This window comes from Trichomycterus rosablanca, chromosome 21 (genome assembly GCF_030014385.1).
Source record: "Trichomycterus rosablanca isolate fTriRos1 chromosome 21, fTriRos1.hap1, whole genome shotgun sequence".
Classification (NCBI taxonomy): Eukaryota; Metazoa; Chordata; class Actinopteri; order Siluriformes; family Trichomycteridae; genus Trichomycterus; species Trichomycterus rosablanca.
The window spans coordinates 4954614-4973443 of NC_086008.1; the positions used below are offsets into that span (position 1 = coordinate 4954614).

The window sequence follows — 18830 nt, forward strand, 5'->3', positions numbered from 1 at the left end:
AGGCTGTTTAATGGTAGTGCACTGACCATGTTAATAGTTCTTCACCATTCATGAGTGTCACTGTATTCATATCAGGCAAGTGAATAATTTAACTATATTTGCAATACAAATGAGTTAAATGCAGTTAAATTGGTTCTTCAACTGTTACGTGGATGACTGAATAACAAACATCACCTTTATTATTAATTTGCTAGTATGGCCTCCAAAATCCCCCCTAGGTATTGTGATTGACTACATCTGGTGACTTTTCTCTGCCCATGTTAACTGAGCTAGTTTGCTGCACAAAAAAAGTGATCTATGTGATCAACAAACATTAGTTAATTTTTAGTCAAAAATGCAGATAAAAGAACAAGAATATACAGCTTTTTGACTGAAAGAATGTCACCCATGTTTTGGCATATGCATTTTCTTGTGGTTTTGTTTTGTGATTCTTGAATTACATTTGATTATGAATTAGGCAAATTTCTATTTAGCATAAACTAAAAACTAATTTTTTTACATGTGCTTAATGTGTGCAGTAAATAACATAATGCACTATAACGTTAATTTGTCTGTACTTATCAGCCTGTTCAGCATTTTTTTTCAGTGCAACACAGTGTGTTGTATAATTGTGTTCCTTAAATAAATAAAATTATGTATTACAAAATGTGTCTTTTTAACTCAGGTTCCCCTTTGTTTAATTCAGTGTACATTTTAAGAAATTAATCACAGGAGCTCAGACAAGTTAAATAACCAGGTTGAAATAATCGTGGAAATCAATTTTTATTATTGATAGCAAAGTAAAGTACAGCTGGTCAAATTCTCAAGTGCAAAACAATACAAAATGTGCTGGAATATTAAGTGACCAAAGAAAAAAATTTCATTTAGTAGTTTAACTTTTCTCTGATGTATGTATTCTAGCCTATGCAGAATCCAATGGTTCAAAAGATGTTACAGTATAAATCTTTACCTCAAACTGTCAATGATCAGACAACCCTTTACCACAGATAAATACAATATAAATCACACTGAAACCTTAATCACCCAATAAGACATCTTTATTTACCTTATACTTGCTGTCATTTTTCAACAGGTAAATCAGGAAATAAATGGAAAATACAACAACTAAACACAGATGGCAGAAATGAACAAATATCCTGATGAAATAAAGATAAACCGGCTAATCATGTAAATTAAAAACATAAACAGTCAGTGAACTTTGTGGAACAGTCTCTGTTGGCTGGACGTACAGGACACCACAGATCATCAGAGCTCATCATGGTGTAGATAATCAGTACTGGGTTGGATAAAAACTCCCTCCATAACCTTCCAGTAGTTGTTAGCATTAGTTGATGGCATTCCGTGGACTTCACGCTGGCCTCTAATTGGATTGCCATATTGTTCTCCAGTTACGCTGAGATAAACGCTGGTCCCAACATGTTTGAACCGGATGGTGTCATCACGCTCCCAGTAAGTTCCGCCGCACTGCACCGACCACACGTCTAAATCATCGCCCTCTCCATTCTCTCCAAATGCACTCACCTCCTGCATGCAAACACGGGGTTTAGTGATTAAAGAGTCGAAGAGAAAGATTCTTAAATGTGTTACAAATGAAATAAAACATCATCATAAAGTGTCTGAAAGATGTTGGACCACCAAAAGCCAGCTTCAATATGCTTTAGCATTAAAACTGTTTAAAAACTGTATTCAGCTGAGTGGAGATTCCTGAGCTGAGTGTTGTTCCTTATTAATACACCATTCATTAACTCCCTGGGCACTGTAAATTGGGGCATTATCTTCCTGGAGAACACTCCAACCAGAATAGGAAATGATCTTTGCATGTATATGTAGTGAATCTTTTCTCTAAGGGGACAGGTGAACTCAAACCAGGGGTGTCAAACTCACGGCGAGAGCTTAAACGACTGTACGATTGTTGTGATGGTTCGAGTCGTTACAGAGACGCACTTATAATTTAATGGGACTTCTGCACCTTTAAACGGCAACCGGTGACATCGTAGTCATGGCAACTAACTTTGACCTTCGCTGAGAAGCCATGTGACTTTTATGGCAAAAGAACGCGGGTAGTAATGTAAACAATAATAATAAATATAAATAATTATCTTGCAGTATAATACCAAAGCATCGTCTGTAAGTAGTGGCGTTTATATTCTCAGTTGTTTGTAAATGTTTAGTGAGTATATCACAGCGTTTTAGTTACAAATTTACCATAATTAAATACAATTGTTACCGTTACTATAGCAATTAGTATCTTTACACAAAATGCTAACTCCTTAGCGCTATTTTATGTTTGGTTAAATCTCATATTGTACCAGATGTAACACTTGACTACAGCTGTGTGCTTGTACTGTATTAAGTTCTTTATTGTTTTTATTGTTTGTATTTTTACTTCATTTTGATGCACACAGTGTATCACACAGCTGGGAAGCAAATAAAACCGACTGTATTCTGAAGAGAGCTGTCTGTCTGTCTGTCTGTCTAGCTGAGCAAGGGGGATAAACTATTAGTGAGGGCAGAACAATTGTCTTAAAATACACTGTAAAAGCCTACATTAACTGCATCTCTCAAAATGCAGGCTGATTTTGTGACCTGCAAAGTGACACATCCCACCAGTAGATGATGTTAAGAAATATTTACACATAATCCCAAAATGTACAAGAAGATAAGTAAAAAAATTAAGCAGAAGGAGGAAATTTTATGAAAATGAAAACAAGTTTGTGCTTCAGGAAGAGAAAACGGTGCGTCTCTTGTGTTATGAGGCCGTGTCTGTGGTAAAGGAGGGCAATATAAATGCAGAATTTAGCCTCCAAGAAAAACAACAGACTGCAATCACAGCAGAATACGTTACAATCGGCCCTTTGAGGGCCACAATAATGCTGATGTGGCCCTCGGTGAAAATGAGTTTGACACCCCTGGCCCAAACCATGCCAGCTTAATGTCCCCAGAGCATAACAGAGCCACAGTTAAGTCTGCGAACGGTTACAAAGCCATGTTTCCGGCCCTATGGCTCCAGCTAACCGCAGCGATAGCTTTTTTTTCAAGTAGAGAAAATATGGAAACTTGGTAACTCTAAACAAGTGGTTTTACAAAATATGTTTGTGTAAAATCATGATTTATTTATTCTTACAATGACAAACTGTCAATGTAAATAAAATCAAGTAATTTAAATATCCATTGTAACAGGTTATTATGTTTTTTAAAAATATATTACATTTGATTAAGTTTAAGATATTTTCTTTATATGAATTGTAGTAAAAACTGTTGGGCCTTTAGATGGAAACGGTTGAGTGCTCCTGTCATAAACACTGGTTTCTACAGACATCATTTGCAAATACTTATCAATAGCAAAAATAAGTTGATAGTGTCAGATTTGCACATTTGATATGTAGATTTGTGAATGAAAGAGCCATAAACAAATTACCTGGTTGTTAGACAGAGGAGAGCTGAAGTGATGGCTGTGGAGGTTGCGTCCTGTCTTCATATGAGTAAAACGGATACTCTGCCCACATTTAATGGGTGCCCCCCGCTGGCACGTTTCATTTGGTTTACCACGAATCCGCCAGTAACTGTTTGCATCGTCGGCTGTATCCACACCTGTCACCGACTGCTGCCCACTACCTGTGAAATTACAGTGCAACAAACAATTGTAAACAGTCGTGTATGGCAAACATAAATAAAGAAAGCAGGTTCAAGTGCCAAGTTGACATAGGCTTACTGTTGGGATCATTTTAGATATAATACAGCTGAGGTCAAAGCTTTACATTTCCTTGTAAGGGAATACATTCTGCAACAATTCTTTTTTTTTTTTTTACATAAAATCATTCAAAAATAAATGTCCTCCAACAAATAAAGCAGATAATGGTAATGTTAAAGCTTTTCCTAATAAAATTAGAGTAGTTAACTTGATGATGATACACATACAGCTGTCAAAACAGCTCTGACCTGCAAAGACATGGACTCCACAAGACATCTGAAGCAGTCCTATAGTACCTGATACAAGGAAATTACCAGCAGTTTCTTCAGTATCTGTAAAATGTGAAACAGATCATCCTACAGAGCATCCTGATGCCATCCATGTAGTACAAACTGACCTTCTTTCACTGTCCTGCTGTCCAGTCACAATTCCAGCATGCCTAGTGTAGGTGCTTTTGACAATAGTCAGAACATGGACACTTTAACTGGCCTGTGACTACACAACCTCATTCACAGAAGGGTTTGATGCACCTGAAATGATCTGTAAATTGAGCCACAGTAGTCTTTCAGTTGGTATGTCCTCTGGCAACTCTGAATTTTGGCCAACCAACTACCTGATGGTGTTTTGTGGCTTGTCACTCCTTGGACCAGTGTCAGTGACTGCTCACCATGGCTGCATGTGGGCACCTCTTGCTGTTTTTTAGATACTTCAACCATCAGACCATAACAAGTATTCCAAAGAGCATCCTGTAATGTTACTGGATGCTTCAAGTGCTCCATAAACGCTCAATGGGGTTTAGGTCAGGTAACTGGGGAATAACCATGAAAGTCACTTGATCACTCCTTGATCTTCTTTGGTCTTTGGAAGCTGTTGCAAAGCTTTGAGGTTTGAGATAAGAAGTAAAAATCATTGTTTAAGAAAAATGTAAAACACTTTTGAACCCCGATGTAAGTAAAGAGGCACATGTTGGGGCAAGCTGTGGCCTAGTGGTTAAGGTACTGGACTAGTAATCAGAAGGATGCTGGTTCAAGCCCCACCACTGTCAGGTTGCTGCTGTTGGGCCCTTGAGCAAGGCCCTTAACCCTCAATTGCTCAGACTGTATACTGTAACAGTACTGTAAGTCGCTTTGAATACAAGCGTCTGCTAAATGCCAAAAATGTAAATGTTTGTTTATTAGGATTTTAACGTCATGTTTTACACTTTGGTTACATTCATGACAGGAACGGTAGTTACTCATTACACAAGGTTCATCAGTTCACAAGTTTATATCAAACACAGTCATGGACAATTTAGTATCTCCAGTTCATCTTACTTGCACGTCTTTGGACTGTGGGAGGAAACCGGAGCAGCCGGAGGAAACCCACACGGACACGGGGAGAACATGCAAACTTCACACAGAAAGGATCCGGACCGCCCCACCTGGGGATCGAACCCAGGACCTTCTTGCTGTGAGGCGACAGTGCTACCCACTTAAATGTAAATGTATGTTCGACCTTTAACTCGGGTTAGCATCTGTGAGAGGTTTAGTATGTTCTCCACATGCTCTTTGTGGGTTTCTTCAGGACACTCTGAGGAACTCTACCATTCATTTTCCAAAATACAAGTATAGATGTGTAAATGCATTGGATTGGCTCTGCAGTAAGTATTGCAGAGCATTTCGATGGAAACACAACAATCTATTACTTAATAATTTTTGGATAAAAGCGTCTGCTAAATGCCGAAAATGTAATAATTAATACCGGATGCTATTAGCTTGTGGCTAATAAGCTAACCGGCTTGTCAAACACCAGTAACATGATACCATGTTTAACCCTGAATGTGTGTAATATAAGCATAATTTACTGTACTCTCTGTGTGCAGGTGTGTGTACAGGTGCATGGCTTTAATAATGAATGTATTATTATTAATATATTAATGCTAGTGCAGGTTTACCTGATCCATATTTCACATCATGTGAATGAAGCCTCACGTTGTGTTTTGTGTTCAGCAGTTTAACTAAAGATCCACACGTTACAGAGTCCGAGTCCCGACACTCGACCTTAGCAAAAATAAAAAACAATACAAACAAATCAGAGATAAAACGGAGAGACTTGATTAGATCCATGATGCGATTTTAGCTCTGATTCTACATAACAGACACACTACACACTATATCCTCATTCAAAACACCGGAGAGGCTGCTGACCAATCACGGCATGACAAGTCCGAGAAGCAGGAAGTAGAGTGCACACACGGTAAGCAGCGATTGGTGGAAAGTGAAGCGACGTTTCCATGCAGCGCCTCGTATAGTGACAAATTAAAGGAAAATCACATTTCTCACAGTACTGTGACAGTATACAATGTGAGCAATTAAGGGTTAAGGGCCTTGCTCAAGGGCCCAACAGTGGCAACCTAGCAGTGGTGGGGATTGAACCAGCAACCTTCTGATTACTAGTCCTGTACCTTAACCGCTTACCTTAACGTCATGTTTTACACTTTGGCTACATTCATGACAGGAACGGTAGCCACTCACCACACAAGGTTCATCATTTCACAAGGTTATATCGAACACAGTCCTGGACAATTTTGTATCTCCAATTCACCTCACCTGCATGTCTTTGGACTGTGGGGGGAAACAGGAGCACCCGGAGGAAACCCACGCAGACACGGGGGGAACATGCAAACTCCACACAGAAAGGACCCGGACCGCCCCACCTGGGGATGGAACCCAGGACCTTCTCGCTGTGAGGCCAGTGGCGTAACTAGGAGCTCATGGGCCCCAGTGCAAAAAAAATTTTTGTGCCCCCTCAACAAATTGCATGTATATATATATACAGTGGGGCCAAAAAGTATTTAGTCAGCCACTGATATACAGTGTATCACAAAAGTGAGTACACCCCTCACATTTCTGCAGATATTTAAGTATATCTTTTCATAGGACAACACTGACAAAATGACACTTTGACACAATGAAAAGTAGTCTGTGTGCAGCTTATATAACAGTGTAAATTTATTCTTCCCTCAAAATAACTCAATATACAGCCATTAATGTCTAAACCACCGGCAACAAAAGTGAGTACACCCCTTAGTAAAAGTTCCTGAAGTGTCAATATTTTGTGTGGCCACCATTATTTCCCAGAACTGCCTTAACTCTCCTGGGCATGGAGTTTACCAGAGCTTCACAGGTTGCCACTGGAATGCTTTTCCACTCCTCCATGACGACATCACGGAGCTGGCGGATATTCGAGACTTTGCGCTCCTCCACCTTCCGCTTGAGGATGCCCCAAAGATGTTCTATTGGGTTTAGGTCTGGAGACATGCTTGGCCAGTCCATCACCTTTACCCTCAGCCTCTTCAATAAAGCAGTGGTCGTCTTAGAGGTGTGTTTGGGGTCATTATCATGCTGGAACACTGCCCTGCGACCCAGTTTCCGGAGGGAGGGGATCATGCTCTGCTTCAGTATTTCACAGTACATATTGGAGTTCATGTGTCCCTCAATGAAATGTAACTCCCCAACACCTGCTGCACTCATGCAGCCCCAGACCATGGCATTCCCACCACCATGCTTGACTGTAGGCATGACACACTTATCTTTGTACTCCTCACCTGATTGCTGCCACACATGCTTGAGACCATCTGAACCAAACAAATTAATCTTGGTCTCATCAGACCATAGGACATGGTTCCAGTAATCCATGTCCTTTGTTGACATGTCTTCAGCAAACTGTTTGCGGGCTTTCTTGTGTAGAGACTTCAGAAGAAGCTTCCTTCTGGGGTGACAGCCATGCAGACCAATTTGATGTAGTGTGCGGCGTATGGTCTGAGCACTGACAGGCTGACCCCCCACCTTTTCAATCTCTGCAGCAATGCTGACAGCACTCCTGCGCCTATCTTTCAAAGACAGCAGTTGGATGTGACGCTGAGCACGTGCACTCAGCTTCTTTGGACGACCAACGCGAGGTCTGTTCTGAGTGGACCCTGCTCTTTTAAAACGCTGGATGATCTTGGCCACTGTGCTGCAGCTCAGTTTCAGGGTGTTGGCAATCTTCTTGTAGCCTTGGCCATCTTCATGTAGCGCAACAATTCGTCTTTTAAGATCCTCAGAGAGTTCTTTGCCATGAGGTGCCATGTTGGAACTTTCAGTGACCAGTATGAGAGAGTGTGAGAGCTGTACTACTAAATTGAACACACCTGCTCCCTATGCACACCTGAGACCTAGTAACACTAACAAATCACATGACATTTTGGAGGGAAAATGACAAGCAGTGCTCAATTTGGACATTTAGGGGTGTAGTCTCTTAGGGGTGTACTCACTTTTGTTGCCGGTGGTTTAGACATTAATGGCTGTATATTGAGTTATTTTGAGGGAAGAATAAATTTACACTGTTATATAAGCTGCACACAGACTACTTTTCATTGTGTCAAAGTGTCATTTTGTCAGTGTTGTCCCATGAAAAGATATACTTAAATATCTGCAGAAATGTGAGGGGTGTACTCACTTTTGTGATACACTGTATATATACAGTGTATCACAAAAGTGAGTACACCCCTCACATTTCTGCAGATATTTAAGTATATCTTTTCATGGGACAACACTGACAAAATGACACTTTGACACAATGAAAAGTAGTCTGTGTGCAGCTTATATAACAGTGTAAATTTATTCTTCCCTCAAAATAACTCAATATACAGCCATTAATGTCTAAACCACCGGCAACAAAAGTGAGTACACCCCTTAGTGAAAGTTCCTGAAGTGTCAATATTTTGTGTGGCCACCATTATTTCCCAGAACTGCCTTAACTCTCCTGGGCATGGAGTTTACCAGAGCTTCACAGGTTGCCACTGGAATGCTTTTCCACTCCTCCGTGACGACATCACGGAGCTGGCGGATATTCGAGACTTTGCGCTCCTCCACCTTCCGCTTGATGATGCCCCAAAGATGTTCTATTGGGTTTAGGTCTGGAGACATGCTTGGCCAGTCCATCACCTTTACCCTCAGCCTCTTCAATAAAGCAGTCTTAGAGGTGTGTTTGGGGTCATTATCATGCTGGAACACTGCCCTGCGACCCAGTTTCCGGTGGGAGGGGATCATGCTCTGCTTCAGTATTTCACAGTACATATTGGAGTTCATGTGTCCCTCAATGAAATGTAACTCCCCAACACCTGCTGCACTCATGCAGCCCCAGACCATGGCATTCCCACCACCATGCTTGACTGTAGGCATGACACACTTATCTTTGTACTCCTCACCTGATTGCCGCCACACATGCTTGAGACCATCTGAACCAAACAAATTAATCTTGGTCTCATCAGACCATAGGACATAGTTCCAGTAATCCATGTCCTTTGTTGACATGTCTTCAGCAAACTGTTTGCGGGCTTTCTTGTGTAGAGACTTCAGAAGAGGCTTCCTTCTGGGGTGACAGCCATGCAGACCAATTTGATGTAGTGTGCGGCGTATGGTCTGAGCACTGACAGGCTGACCCCCCACCTTTTCAATCTCTGCAGCAATGCTGACAGCACTCCTGCGCCTATCTTTCAAAGACAGCAGTTGGATGTGACGCTGAGCACGTGCACTCAGCTTCTTTGGACGACCAACGCGAGGTCTGTTCTGAGTGGACCCTGCTCTTTTAAAACGCTGGATGATCTTGGCCACTGTGCTGCAGCTCAGTTTCAGGGTGTTGGCAATCTTCTTGTAGCCTTGGCCATCTTCATGTAGCGCAACAATTCGTCTTTTAAGATCCTCAGAGAGTTCTTTGCCATGAGGTGCCATGTTGGAACTTTCAGTGACCAGTATGAGAGAGTGTGAGAGCTGTACTACTAAATTGAACACACCTGCTCCCTATGCACACCTGAGACCTAGTAACACTAACAAATCACATGACATTTTGGAGGGAAAATGACAAGCAGTGCTCAATTTGGACATTTAGGGGTGTAGTCTCTTAGGGGTGTACTCACTTTTGTTGCCGGTGGTTTAGACAATAATGGCTGTATATTGAGTTATTTTGAGGGAAGAATAAATTTACACTGTTATATAAGCTGCACACAGACTACTTTTCATTGTGTCAAAGTGTCATTTTGTCAGTGTTGTCCCATGAAAAGATATACTTAAATATCTGCAGAAATGTGAGGGGTGTACTCACTTTTGTGATACACTGTATATATATATATATATATAGTGGCAGTTATATTTCATATATATCAGTGCTTGCTATATATTTCCTTTTTGGCTTACCTTAATACATGCATAATATGTGCAGCCAAGTGGGGGGCAGTGAGGTAATGTCGTGGAGGGGCCTCCCCTGCCATGGGCCCCGGTGCACCTGCCCCCCCTGTAGTTACGCCACTGTGTAAGGCGACAGTGCTACCCACTTAGCCACCGTGCCGCCCCTATGTCCAATGACATGTACAAAGTTGACACATCTGTTGGGTACATTTACAATTAAGGTATATAGCACACTATATACAATCGGTTATTAGGTTGTGCAAGGACCCAGCAGTGGCAACCTGCCACTGACCTTCTGATTACTAGTCTAGTTCCCTAATCACTGAGCTGTTACTACCCATGTTTAACTGCACCCATAAAGATACTTAGAAAGTGGTCACAGTGGGGAAGAAAAAAAAGCTATTATCTTATGGTGACAGAAAATGTGTCTAGGTGTTTATGTGTGATATAAGAAACACCAAAATAGTAGTACAAACTGCTGAAATATGAGTATCACAGTCCACAGTCAAGTAAGCTTTTATTGCCATGGGATTTTTTTTGCCACTCTAGTACACAATAAAAATCCTACAGAACATTTTATGATTCATCACTGAACCCATACTGTAGACTTTACCTTTGTAGTGCAGTTGTAGAAGGTAGTGCAACCACTATATAACCACTACAACCTTTGTTATATACAATTGTGTTTAATAATTGTTAGTGTTATTAACTATACTCTAAGACTTGTAATTTGTAATTCGGTTACATGTTTTTTTTTTAAAATTATTTTATAATTATGGCTACTAGTGTATTGTAGTGGTAAGGGATAATAAAGAACAACTGTACCAATAATCATATAAAAACAAATCTATGCATTGTTACATGAAGCCTCCCTTGTAATGTTCAATTCATGGCCACTGTAGGACCTTGTCAGGAGAACTAGATGTTTTTTTGTTTGTATGCATTAACAAACATTTTCTGTTTAATTTAACTCCATGCAGTAGATTTTCATTCAATTCTATACACATCAACATAATTCCTTTTAAGGTGAGGGAGGTTGAATTTTATGGGTCAATCTCAGACTTTACTCAACAAGACCGATAGCTTAGGGCTACTGGGCTATAATGTTGGCAGTCAAAGGAATGATTTCAGTTTGAATAGCTGACTTTACAGTGTGTTCAGTCTGACTGTAAACAATGTGTGTCTCTGCTGTAAAAATAAGTGGTTTCTGTGTAGCATTTGCATAAACAGGTTAACATTAAGATACAGAAAGTAATTTAAACATATAAAATGCATCAATCGTTTACACACGTTGTATAAAATACAATCTGCATAAGTAGATTGGTTGTTGGTACAACACAAAGGTCCTGTTAAGTACAAACCCTCAGTGCTTTACAGTTGTTACATTAGTCAAGAGGTTAGTTAATGAATACTTTTTTGTTCGGTGGGTAGCACTGTCGCCTCACAGCAAGAAGGTCCTGGGTTCGATCCCCAGGTGGAACAGTCTGAATCCTTTCTGTGTGGAGTTTGCATGTTCTCCCCGTGTCTGCGTGGGTTTCCTCCGGGAGCGCCGGTTTCCTCCCACAGTCCAACAGTATGCGAGTGAGGTGAATTGGAGATACAAAATTGTCCATGACTGTGTTTGACATTAAACTTGTGATCTGATGAATCGTGTGTAACCAGTAATTACCTGTCCTAATAAACATAGAGGTCCTGTTAGTACAAACAGTGCTTCACAACTGTTAGTCAAGTCAAGTGTTTGGTTACTAAATACATTTTCACTATGTGGTCCTGCGCCACATTTTGTAAAGCAACATCACACTTTTACACATTGGCTCACTCGCACCTATTGACAATTTAGCGTAAGCAATCCACCCTCTGCAAGGTTTCTGGAGATTGGAGAAAAACAATGACATCTAGGAAGCCCACACTAACATGGCGAGAACATGAAAATCTCTTCAAAACAGTGACTAAATAGGAAAATTGAACCCAGAACGAGTTGTTGTTCTGTGCGTACCACCGCTCCAGCTTAATGATTAAATTGTAAAAATGTAATTAAATTAATACAGGGGCTCAGTGGGTAGCACTGTCGCCTCACAGCAAGAAGGTCCTGGGTTCGATCCCCAGGTCCGGGTCCTTTCTGTGTGGAGTTTGCATGTTCTCCCCGTGTCTGCGTGGGTTTCCTCCGGGTGCTCCGGTTTCCTCCGACAGTCCAAAGACGTGCAAGTGAGGTGAATTGGAGATACAAAATTGTCCATGACTGTGTTTGACATTAAAACTTGTAAACTGATGAATCTTGTGTAACTAGTAACTACCTGTTCTGTCATGAATGTAGCCAAAGCGTGTAAAACATGACGTTAAAATCCTAATAATTAAATAAATACATTTTCACTATGTGGTCCTGCGCCACATTTTGTAAAGCAAAATCACACTTGTACACATTGGCTCACTCGCACCTATGGGCAACTTGGTGTGGCAATCCACCCTCTGCAAGTTTTCTGGAGATGACATCTAGGAAGCCCACACTAACACGACTAGAACATGGAAATCTCTTCAAAAACAGTGACTAAAAGTGAAGATTGAACCCCAGAACCAATTGTTGTCCACTTTGTTGTTGGCACTAGATGTCCAGTAGGGGGCGTAAGCTCCGGAAAAGGAAGTTGCCAACTCATTGTCAGGATAATGCCTAAATGGTTCTATACTCCCTATATAAATGGACTACGTAGGGTTTAAGCCATTGGCTTTAATGGAGTACTCAGTGCTTTATAATTTACACAGGAAAGGTATTTGGGATTGAACCGGGTGAGGACGGGCTGATCAGCTCAAGCTGGAGAAGAGGCAGCACTGGCTTACATGGCACAGATAGTACAATAACATGGGTAAGTACAAAATCCCATATATTTAGCCATATTCACATTACATGAATATCATATGTTTATACAGCACTGTTTAGAACGATTGGTGTTTTGTTTTTGTTTTTCGAGTGAATGACTTTAAATAGTCCATAACAGTGCGCGTCCATGTGCCCAAATGTCTATTAGAAGAGTCATGTGTATAACAGCAAGGGTGCGTTAAGTGACAAGGTTTATAAATTAGTTGTTTATCCACACTGTGTATAAGCTGTGTATAATCTTGGATTGTGTTCATTGTAAAACAAGACTGTAAACCAGATCTCAGTACTCTTGCAATTATACTGGTTCCTTATTTAGTGTTGGCATATGTTATTTATTTATTTATTTATTTATTAGGGTTTTAACATCATGTTTCACACACTTTGGTTACATTCATGACAGAACAGGTAGTTCCTCATTACACAAGATTCATCAGTTTACAAGTTTAATGTCCAACACAGTCATGGACAATTTTCACCTCACTTGCATGTCTTTGGACTGTGGGAGGAAACCGGAGACTCCGGAGGAAACCCACGCAGACACGTGGAGAACATGCAAACTCCACACATAAAGGACCCAGACCGCCCCATCTGGGGATCGAACCCAGGATCTTCTTACTGTGAAGGTCCTGCGACAGTGCTACCCACTGAGCCACAGTGCCGCCCGTCTATTAGAAGAGTTGTGTGTATAACAGCAAGGGTGTGTTAAGTGACACATTTTTTTAAATTAGTTGTTTATCCACACTGTGTATTTGCTCTATTAGATATTGGATTGTGTTCACTGCAAAACAAGACTGTAAACCAGATCTCAGTATGTTTGCTTTTATACTGATTCTTTATTCAGTGTTGGCATATAAAGCATTGGCATCTCCGACTAGACTGGTTTAATGTTGTGGTTCCACCTCAGATGACTCAAAGGGCATGACGACATAGCCATGTAACTATACGCCTGACAAAATTTGTTGCTGACGACATTTACCATTATACTTCCTCTAATCATAATTCCACACTGTAACTACTGACTGTGCGAGATTATTGCACCCGCCCATTAAGCAACAACCAATAGATTTATGTTTAATAATAATAATAATAATAATACATTTTATTTATATAGCGCTTTTCAAGATACTCAAAGACGCTTTAGTTCGATCATAAAACCCCAGGTGACGTTTGTGTCAGCAGATCGGACAGGTGCTGTTGAACATGCCTCAGCCCAAAGTCAAGCTGGTGGTGACGGGAGATGATTTTGGCTATTGCCCTCGGAGGAACCGCGGTATTGCTGAAGGTTTCTTGGCAGGAGGAATCTCTAACACCTCACTGCTGGTGAACGGGGCATCAGCAGAACATGCAGTCCAGCTGTCACACAGGTAAGAAACTGTAGCTGTACGTATTAGTTTAATTCTGATGGATATGCAGTAAGTGATCACCTGTTACTTTTGTTTTTCTTCTTAGACATGGCATCCCTATGGGACTTCATGCTAACCTTTCTGAAGGTCTCCCAGTGTGTCAGGAGCTGAGGAGATCCACACTTGTCAATAAAGATGGCTTCTTTCATGGCAAGATGGGCTTTCGAGACGTTTTACAGAGTGGAAAAATGAACATGGCTGATGTAAGTACAACACAATGTGGATATGTTCACGCAGGGCAATAGATCTAAACATTGAGGTTTTAGACGTAGACATATACACTCATGTAAAGTGTAAATAAGGACTCTAGGGTCTGATTTCAGGTGTTTATTTGCCCAGTGATGTACCATTCATAAGCACACACCGTTGCTAAACAATCACCACCAATTTTTTAAAGGCGTCAGAAGTGTAACCTAATTAGTAAGGCTAATTACTGATAAAACATAAAAAAATCAGTCTATGAACTATCTCACTGTTCTAGTTAGAACATTTGAATCTGCCTCTGTCTGGGGGGAAAAGTTCCCTGTGAAAAGCTGCTGTAAACCAGAGCCCATTCATTCCTTCACTTACTCACATCTAAGGACAATCAATGCACCCACTGGCACATTTTGGAAAGGTGGGAAGACACCATAGTACCCAAAGGAAAAACATCTTACAGATGGCAACCTTAGCTAAGGTTAGAATCCAGATCCCCACCTGCTTTATTTGATGTGCCATCTTGCTATAGCATTACTCAGCTGGTTGGTATGGTTGGACAAAATTACTATAAGGTGATACAGTGGCATGCCATGTAATGTTGGTGCCATACAGTTTCAGTAACCCAGGTTCAACCTCAGCTTCGAGTTACTTAAATATTGTTAGAAATAAGCTGTACAATGGCATAGAGGGCATTGGTAGCCTAAAATCTCTGTTTCAGTCTTTGTCTTTGGTTACAGTCTGTGTGGCCTTTTGCACGGCATCATGCGAAACATTTGGGTTTTCCCTCCTTACACAAACATTCAGTAAGGTGGGGGTTAGGCTACTTTATATTGCCTGTCCATGACACAAGTCTGCATTGTAGTGTGTTAGAAAATGCTCAAAACCCATTTGCAACCCCAACCAAAGCAAAGGTCTTACTAAAAATGAATAATTCATGGAGAAAGTTAATGAGAAATTTACTTCTAGAAGTTAGAGCTGCTGAAAAGTGGTTAGTGTTAAACTCAATAAAACAAATTCTGTAAAATCAAGATCATTTTACTGTCACATGATTCCAGGTTGCGATGCCCTGGTGGCATTTACATTGTAATTATAGATTACTCACAGTTATACAAAGACAGTGGGAATGTGCAAAACTCATTTCAGTACGGTGGAGGATTACATTTAATTCATACAGTATTTTGTGATACAGTCTTGAAGGCCTTGAGTTACTAAACATGTTTGCCAGCAGTAGACAGGTCAAATACAATCCTCTCCTTAGGCATGTGTCTTAATTTCAATAGCAAACAAAAGATGCACTAAATATACAAGGATTTCCCAGCTATTACAGCTGACAGTATGATTGACTACCTGATTGACACATTAAGGAAATCTGAAGTCAGTGCAGCAGGGCCATTGTCAGTGAATAATAATTCTCAGTCATTATTTGAGTTTAGGCAGCACATTGTGTTAGCTGGTTGTATCGTTGCTACACAGTTCAAGGATCCAAAATTCAATTGATCACTTCTATAACTGTCTTGTTTAAATGTTTTCTGCTGTCTAGGTGTCCTTTGATAGACTGGCATCCAGTGTATAGTGTGTTTTACCCATCACTTAGTCTTATAAACAATGGATCACCAATAAATCGAAAACTATTTATGCCTTAAGCTAGAGCTCTGAATTACAGTTGGACTCCTGTAGGTTCCAACATGACAGCTTGGGGTACAGGACTAATTTGGGGGTTTGCAGACAATACAGCCCAATTCGGGTGGGAGTGGCATTGTTTAAAATTCTTCTTATATATTATAGGACAAGAGTTCAGAGTGTGGTGAGCATGAAATAATACAAAATGTCATTTTGCAACACTATATGAAACATTGTTGATACATGCTTACATTTTAGTCAGGTGTTAAAAAGGCAACAGTAAAGCAGCACTAAAAGTGTAAACCTATATGTATACACATCTGGCATAAAAAAATGTCAAGGACACGTATGACATGGCAGATTTATTTCTGTATAATGAACTGTCCTTTTTCTATGACTGAATAATTGGAACACACTTCTTTGTCCAAAACAACTTGTCCTACTGGTCATCCTGTATAATCAAGTTCTGATTGCCAGGTGGAAGCAGAGCTCAGAGCCCAGGTGAAGAAGTTTTGTAAGCTCAGTGGTCACCTGCCCAGTCACATGGATGGCCATCAACATATTCACGTGTTGCCAGGTAAAGACAGCAGCCAGGGTTCATCTGGATAACTCCTGTCACACATATTCCTGATTCATTATTTGTTTGTTCCACATACTGTAAAGATTTTTTGTGATTTGGTTAAATATTACACAACCTTGCTGTAAATACAGACAAAATTACACATAATTTTTTTTTGTGCTGTTTGCTTGCAGAGGTGCGAGAAGTGTTCGTGCAGGTTCTATCTGAATTTGGCATTCCTTACACACGAGTACCAGTGGAGCCTGGTCTGCATTCCTGTCATTTTCTACCTCCAAATCTCAGAGACTTCTACCAGCAGGTGGAAAAGGATACGCTCCAATCTATAGAGGTCTTCCACCGGCATGGGATCAGGTGTGTAGGATTGCAAATATTTCTATTTACTACATATGTAATCGCAATTTTTCTATTCGGAGAAAAAAGGACACCCTTCTAACTGTTAAGTTCAGGTGTTTTAGCTACATCCATTCCTAACTGGTGTATAAAATCAGTCATAAAATGAAATTATATGCTTTCACCTTTTGTGGCAACAGTTTGTGGAAGGACCTTTTCTGTTTCACGATAACTGTGTCCATGTGCACAAAGCAGGATCCATGGTTTATCTGGTTCCCCATCCTGTTTGATTCTTTTAAACATTTCATCCACAATTATCAAAAAAATCAAACAATTTAATGTAAAATCAACAATTCAACATATATATGCAGAAACCTTTCAGCACAATAAAGGTCAAAATGTACTGCAACCCTGTGGACCAAAGGCTTTCGCCTGAATAATGGAAGTGCTGCCCACACAGGCCTATTATTCCTACACATTAATGCATGTGTGCTGTCTGTGTTTTCCCCTTTGTGACCCATTAAAGCTCAGGCTAATAATCACTGGTGTAAGTTATCAGCCATCTTACTCTCTTAATGATGTTTTTATTATGTGTTTGTACAGATGGCCAGATGTGTACTTGGGTCTCAGCACAATGGGACAGAACATGTCCTTTACCAACCTCAAAAGAGCCCTGAACTTTGCTCTAGAGGCGCGCACATCAATAACAGCGCAGGCTGACGACCTTTGTGCAGCTGATTCATCCCGGCCAATTACAGCTGAGCTGATGGTGCATCCTGGATACCCAAGTCTTCCTCTGCAGGGCGGCTGTGGTGAAGGACCAGATGATTTCTCCCAGTCTTTAGATCGTCTGCAGGAGCTTAATACGCTCAGAGACCCAGCACTGCTCAGCTACTATAATCAGCAGGGAATCCTCTTGTGTGCCTTCAGTGACTTCTAATGGCATGTGTAACCCATGTCCTCAGGTGCTGCATGTCTCAGAGGGGTTTGTTACAGATGTGTCTGGCAACACCTGAGTAACATAATCCTTCTTTCTGGTCCTCATGAGATAAATTAATTTACAAGCCAGGTGATGACAGTCAGAGTCTGAGCTTCTTAAGAGATCACTGTGTTGACGCATTAGGCTGTTCCTCAGCACTGGTTTTGGATAAACCATTTAATTTAAAGTCAACCATAGTGTTTTACAACCTTATCTTAGGAATTTTTACATATTTTCTGTACTGAACTTCTCATTGACTTCGATTAGATTATTAAAAAGTGTGTTATCTGTTTTTAGAGCAGAGCAATAACTGACTGTGTTAATATACAAATGTGGTGAATATAAATAAGATTGAAGTGCTGCTATATTTTACATTAAACATTTTGTGATTAAATATTTTATTAATGTAAGCCCTGGTCACAGTGGGATTATTTACATTGGACATGTTTTCCGTCCCTTTTAACTGGAAAATATTAGTCAGATTTAAACTTTGACTGTTTTAGGAACTATAAGAGTGTTAATATGCAAATAAATGATGTATTATCAATTTAACATGAGTGACTGAGTGGGTTGCAAGTCAGAGCTATGAGGGGCTACAGTTAAAAAAAGAAACTTTAGATAATAAACTATCCTGGGGAAATAAACAAAATTGTGTGTATTTACCTAATATCTTAAAACTTTTTTTATGTATTTATTTTAAATAATTATATAGGGCATTATTACTTTTGATTACAATAAGCCACAGTGAGTGACTGCAGGTTTTCATACCAACTAAACACAAGCTTAACGATTTTTACTACTTTACTTAGTCTTAAAACTACTTATGAATGAAATTAGATCTAAATACCAGTGATGCAGGTATTAACAGTAGCAGTATAGATTACTGTTTACAGTTACAGTGTCCAGTTTTTAATTCATTCACATTAAAATTTTATGATTTGACGGGTCAAA

General features: G+C 40.2%; 2 protein-coding genes across 2 annotated transcripts; one reads left to right on the forward strand and one right to left on the reverse strand.

Annotated features, from left to right (window-relative positions):
- Positions 1 to 743: 743 nt before the first annotated feature.
- sdf2l1 (stromal cell-derived factor 2-like 1) lies at positions 744 to 5845 on the reverse strand. Its single transcript, XM_063017915.1, has 3 exons — positions 5625 to 5845; positions 3419 to 3615; positions 744 to 1524 (listed from the first exon to the last, which is right to left on the reverse strand). Exons 1-3 carry the CDS (start codon positions 5794 to 5796, stop codon positions 1246 to 1248), a joined length of 648 nt encoding a protein of 215 aa, XP_062873985.1. The 5' UTR covers positions 5797 to 5845; the 3' UTR covers positions 744 to 1245.
- A 6842-nt stretch (positions 5846 to 12687) lies between these two features.
- On the forward strand, positions 12688 to 18426 carry ydjc (YdjC chitooligosaccharide deacetylase homolog). The gene is made up of 6 exons (XM_063017667.1): positions 12688 to 12755; positions 13949 to 14133; positions 14219 to 14375; positions 16468 to 16567; positions 16744 to 16921; positions 17504 to 18426. The coding sequence occupies exons 2-6, from the start codon at positions 13970 to 13972 to the stop codon at positions 17838 to 17840; spliced, it is 936 nt and encodes a 311-aa protein (XP_062873737.1). The 5' UTR covers positions 12688 to 12755; positions 13949 to 13969; the 3' UTR covers positions 17841 to 18426.
- The last annotated feature ends 404 nt before the right edge of the window (positions 18427 to 18830 follow it).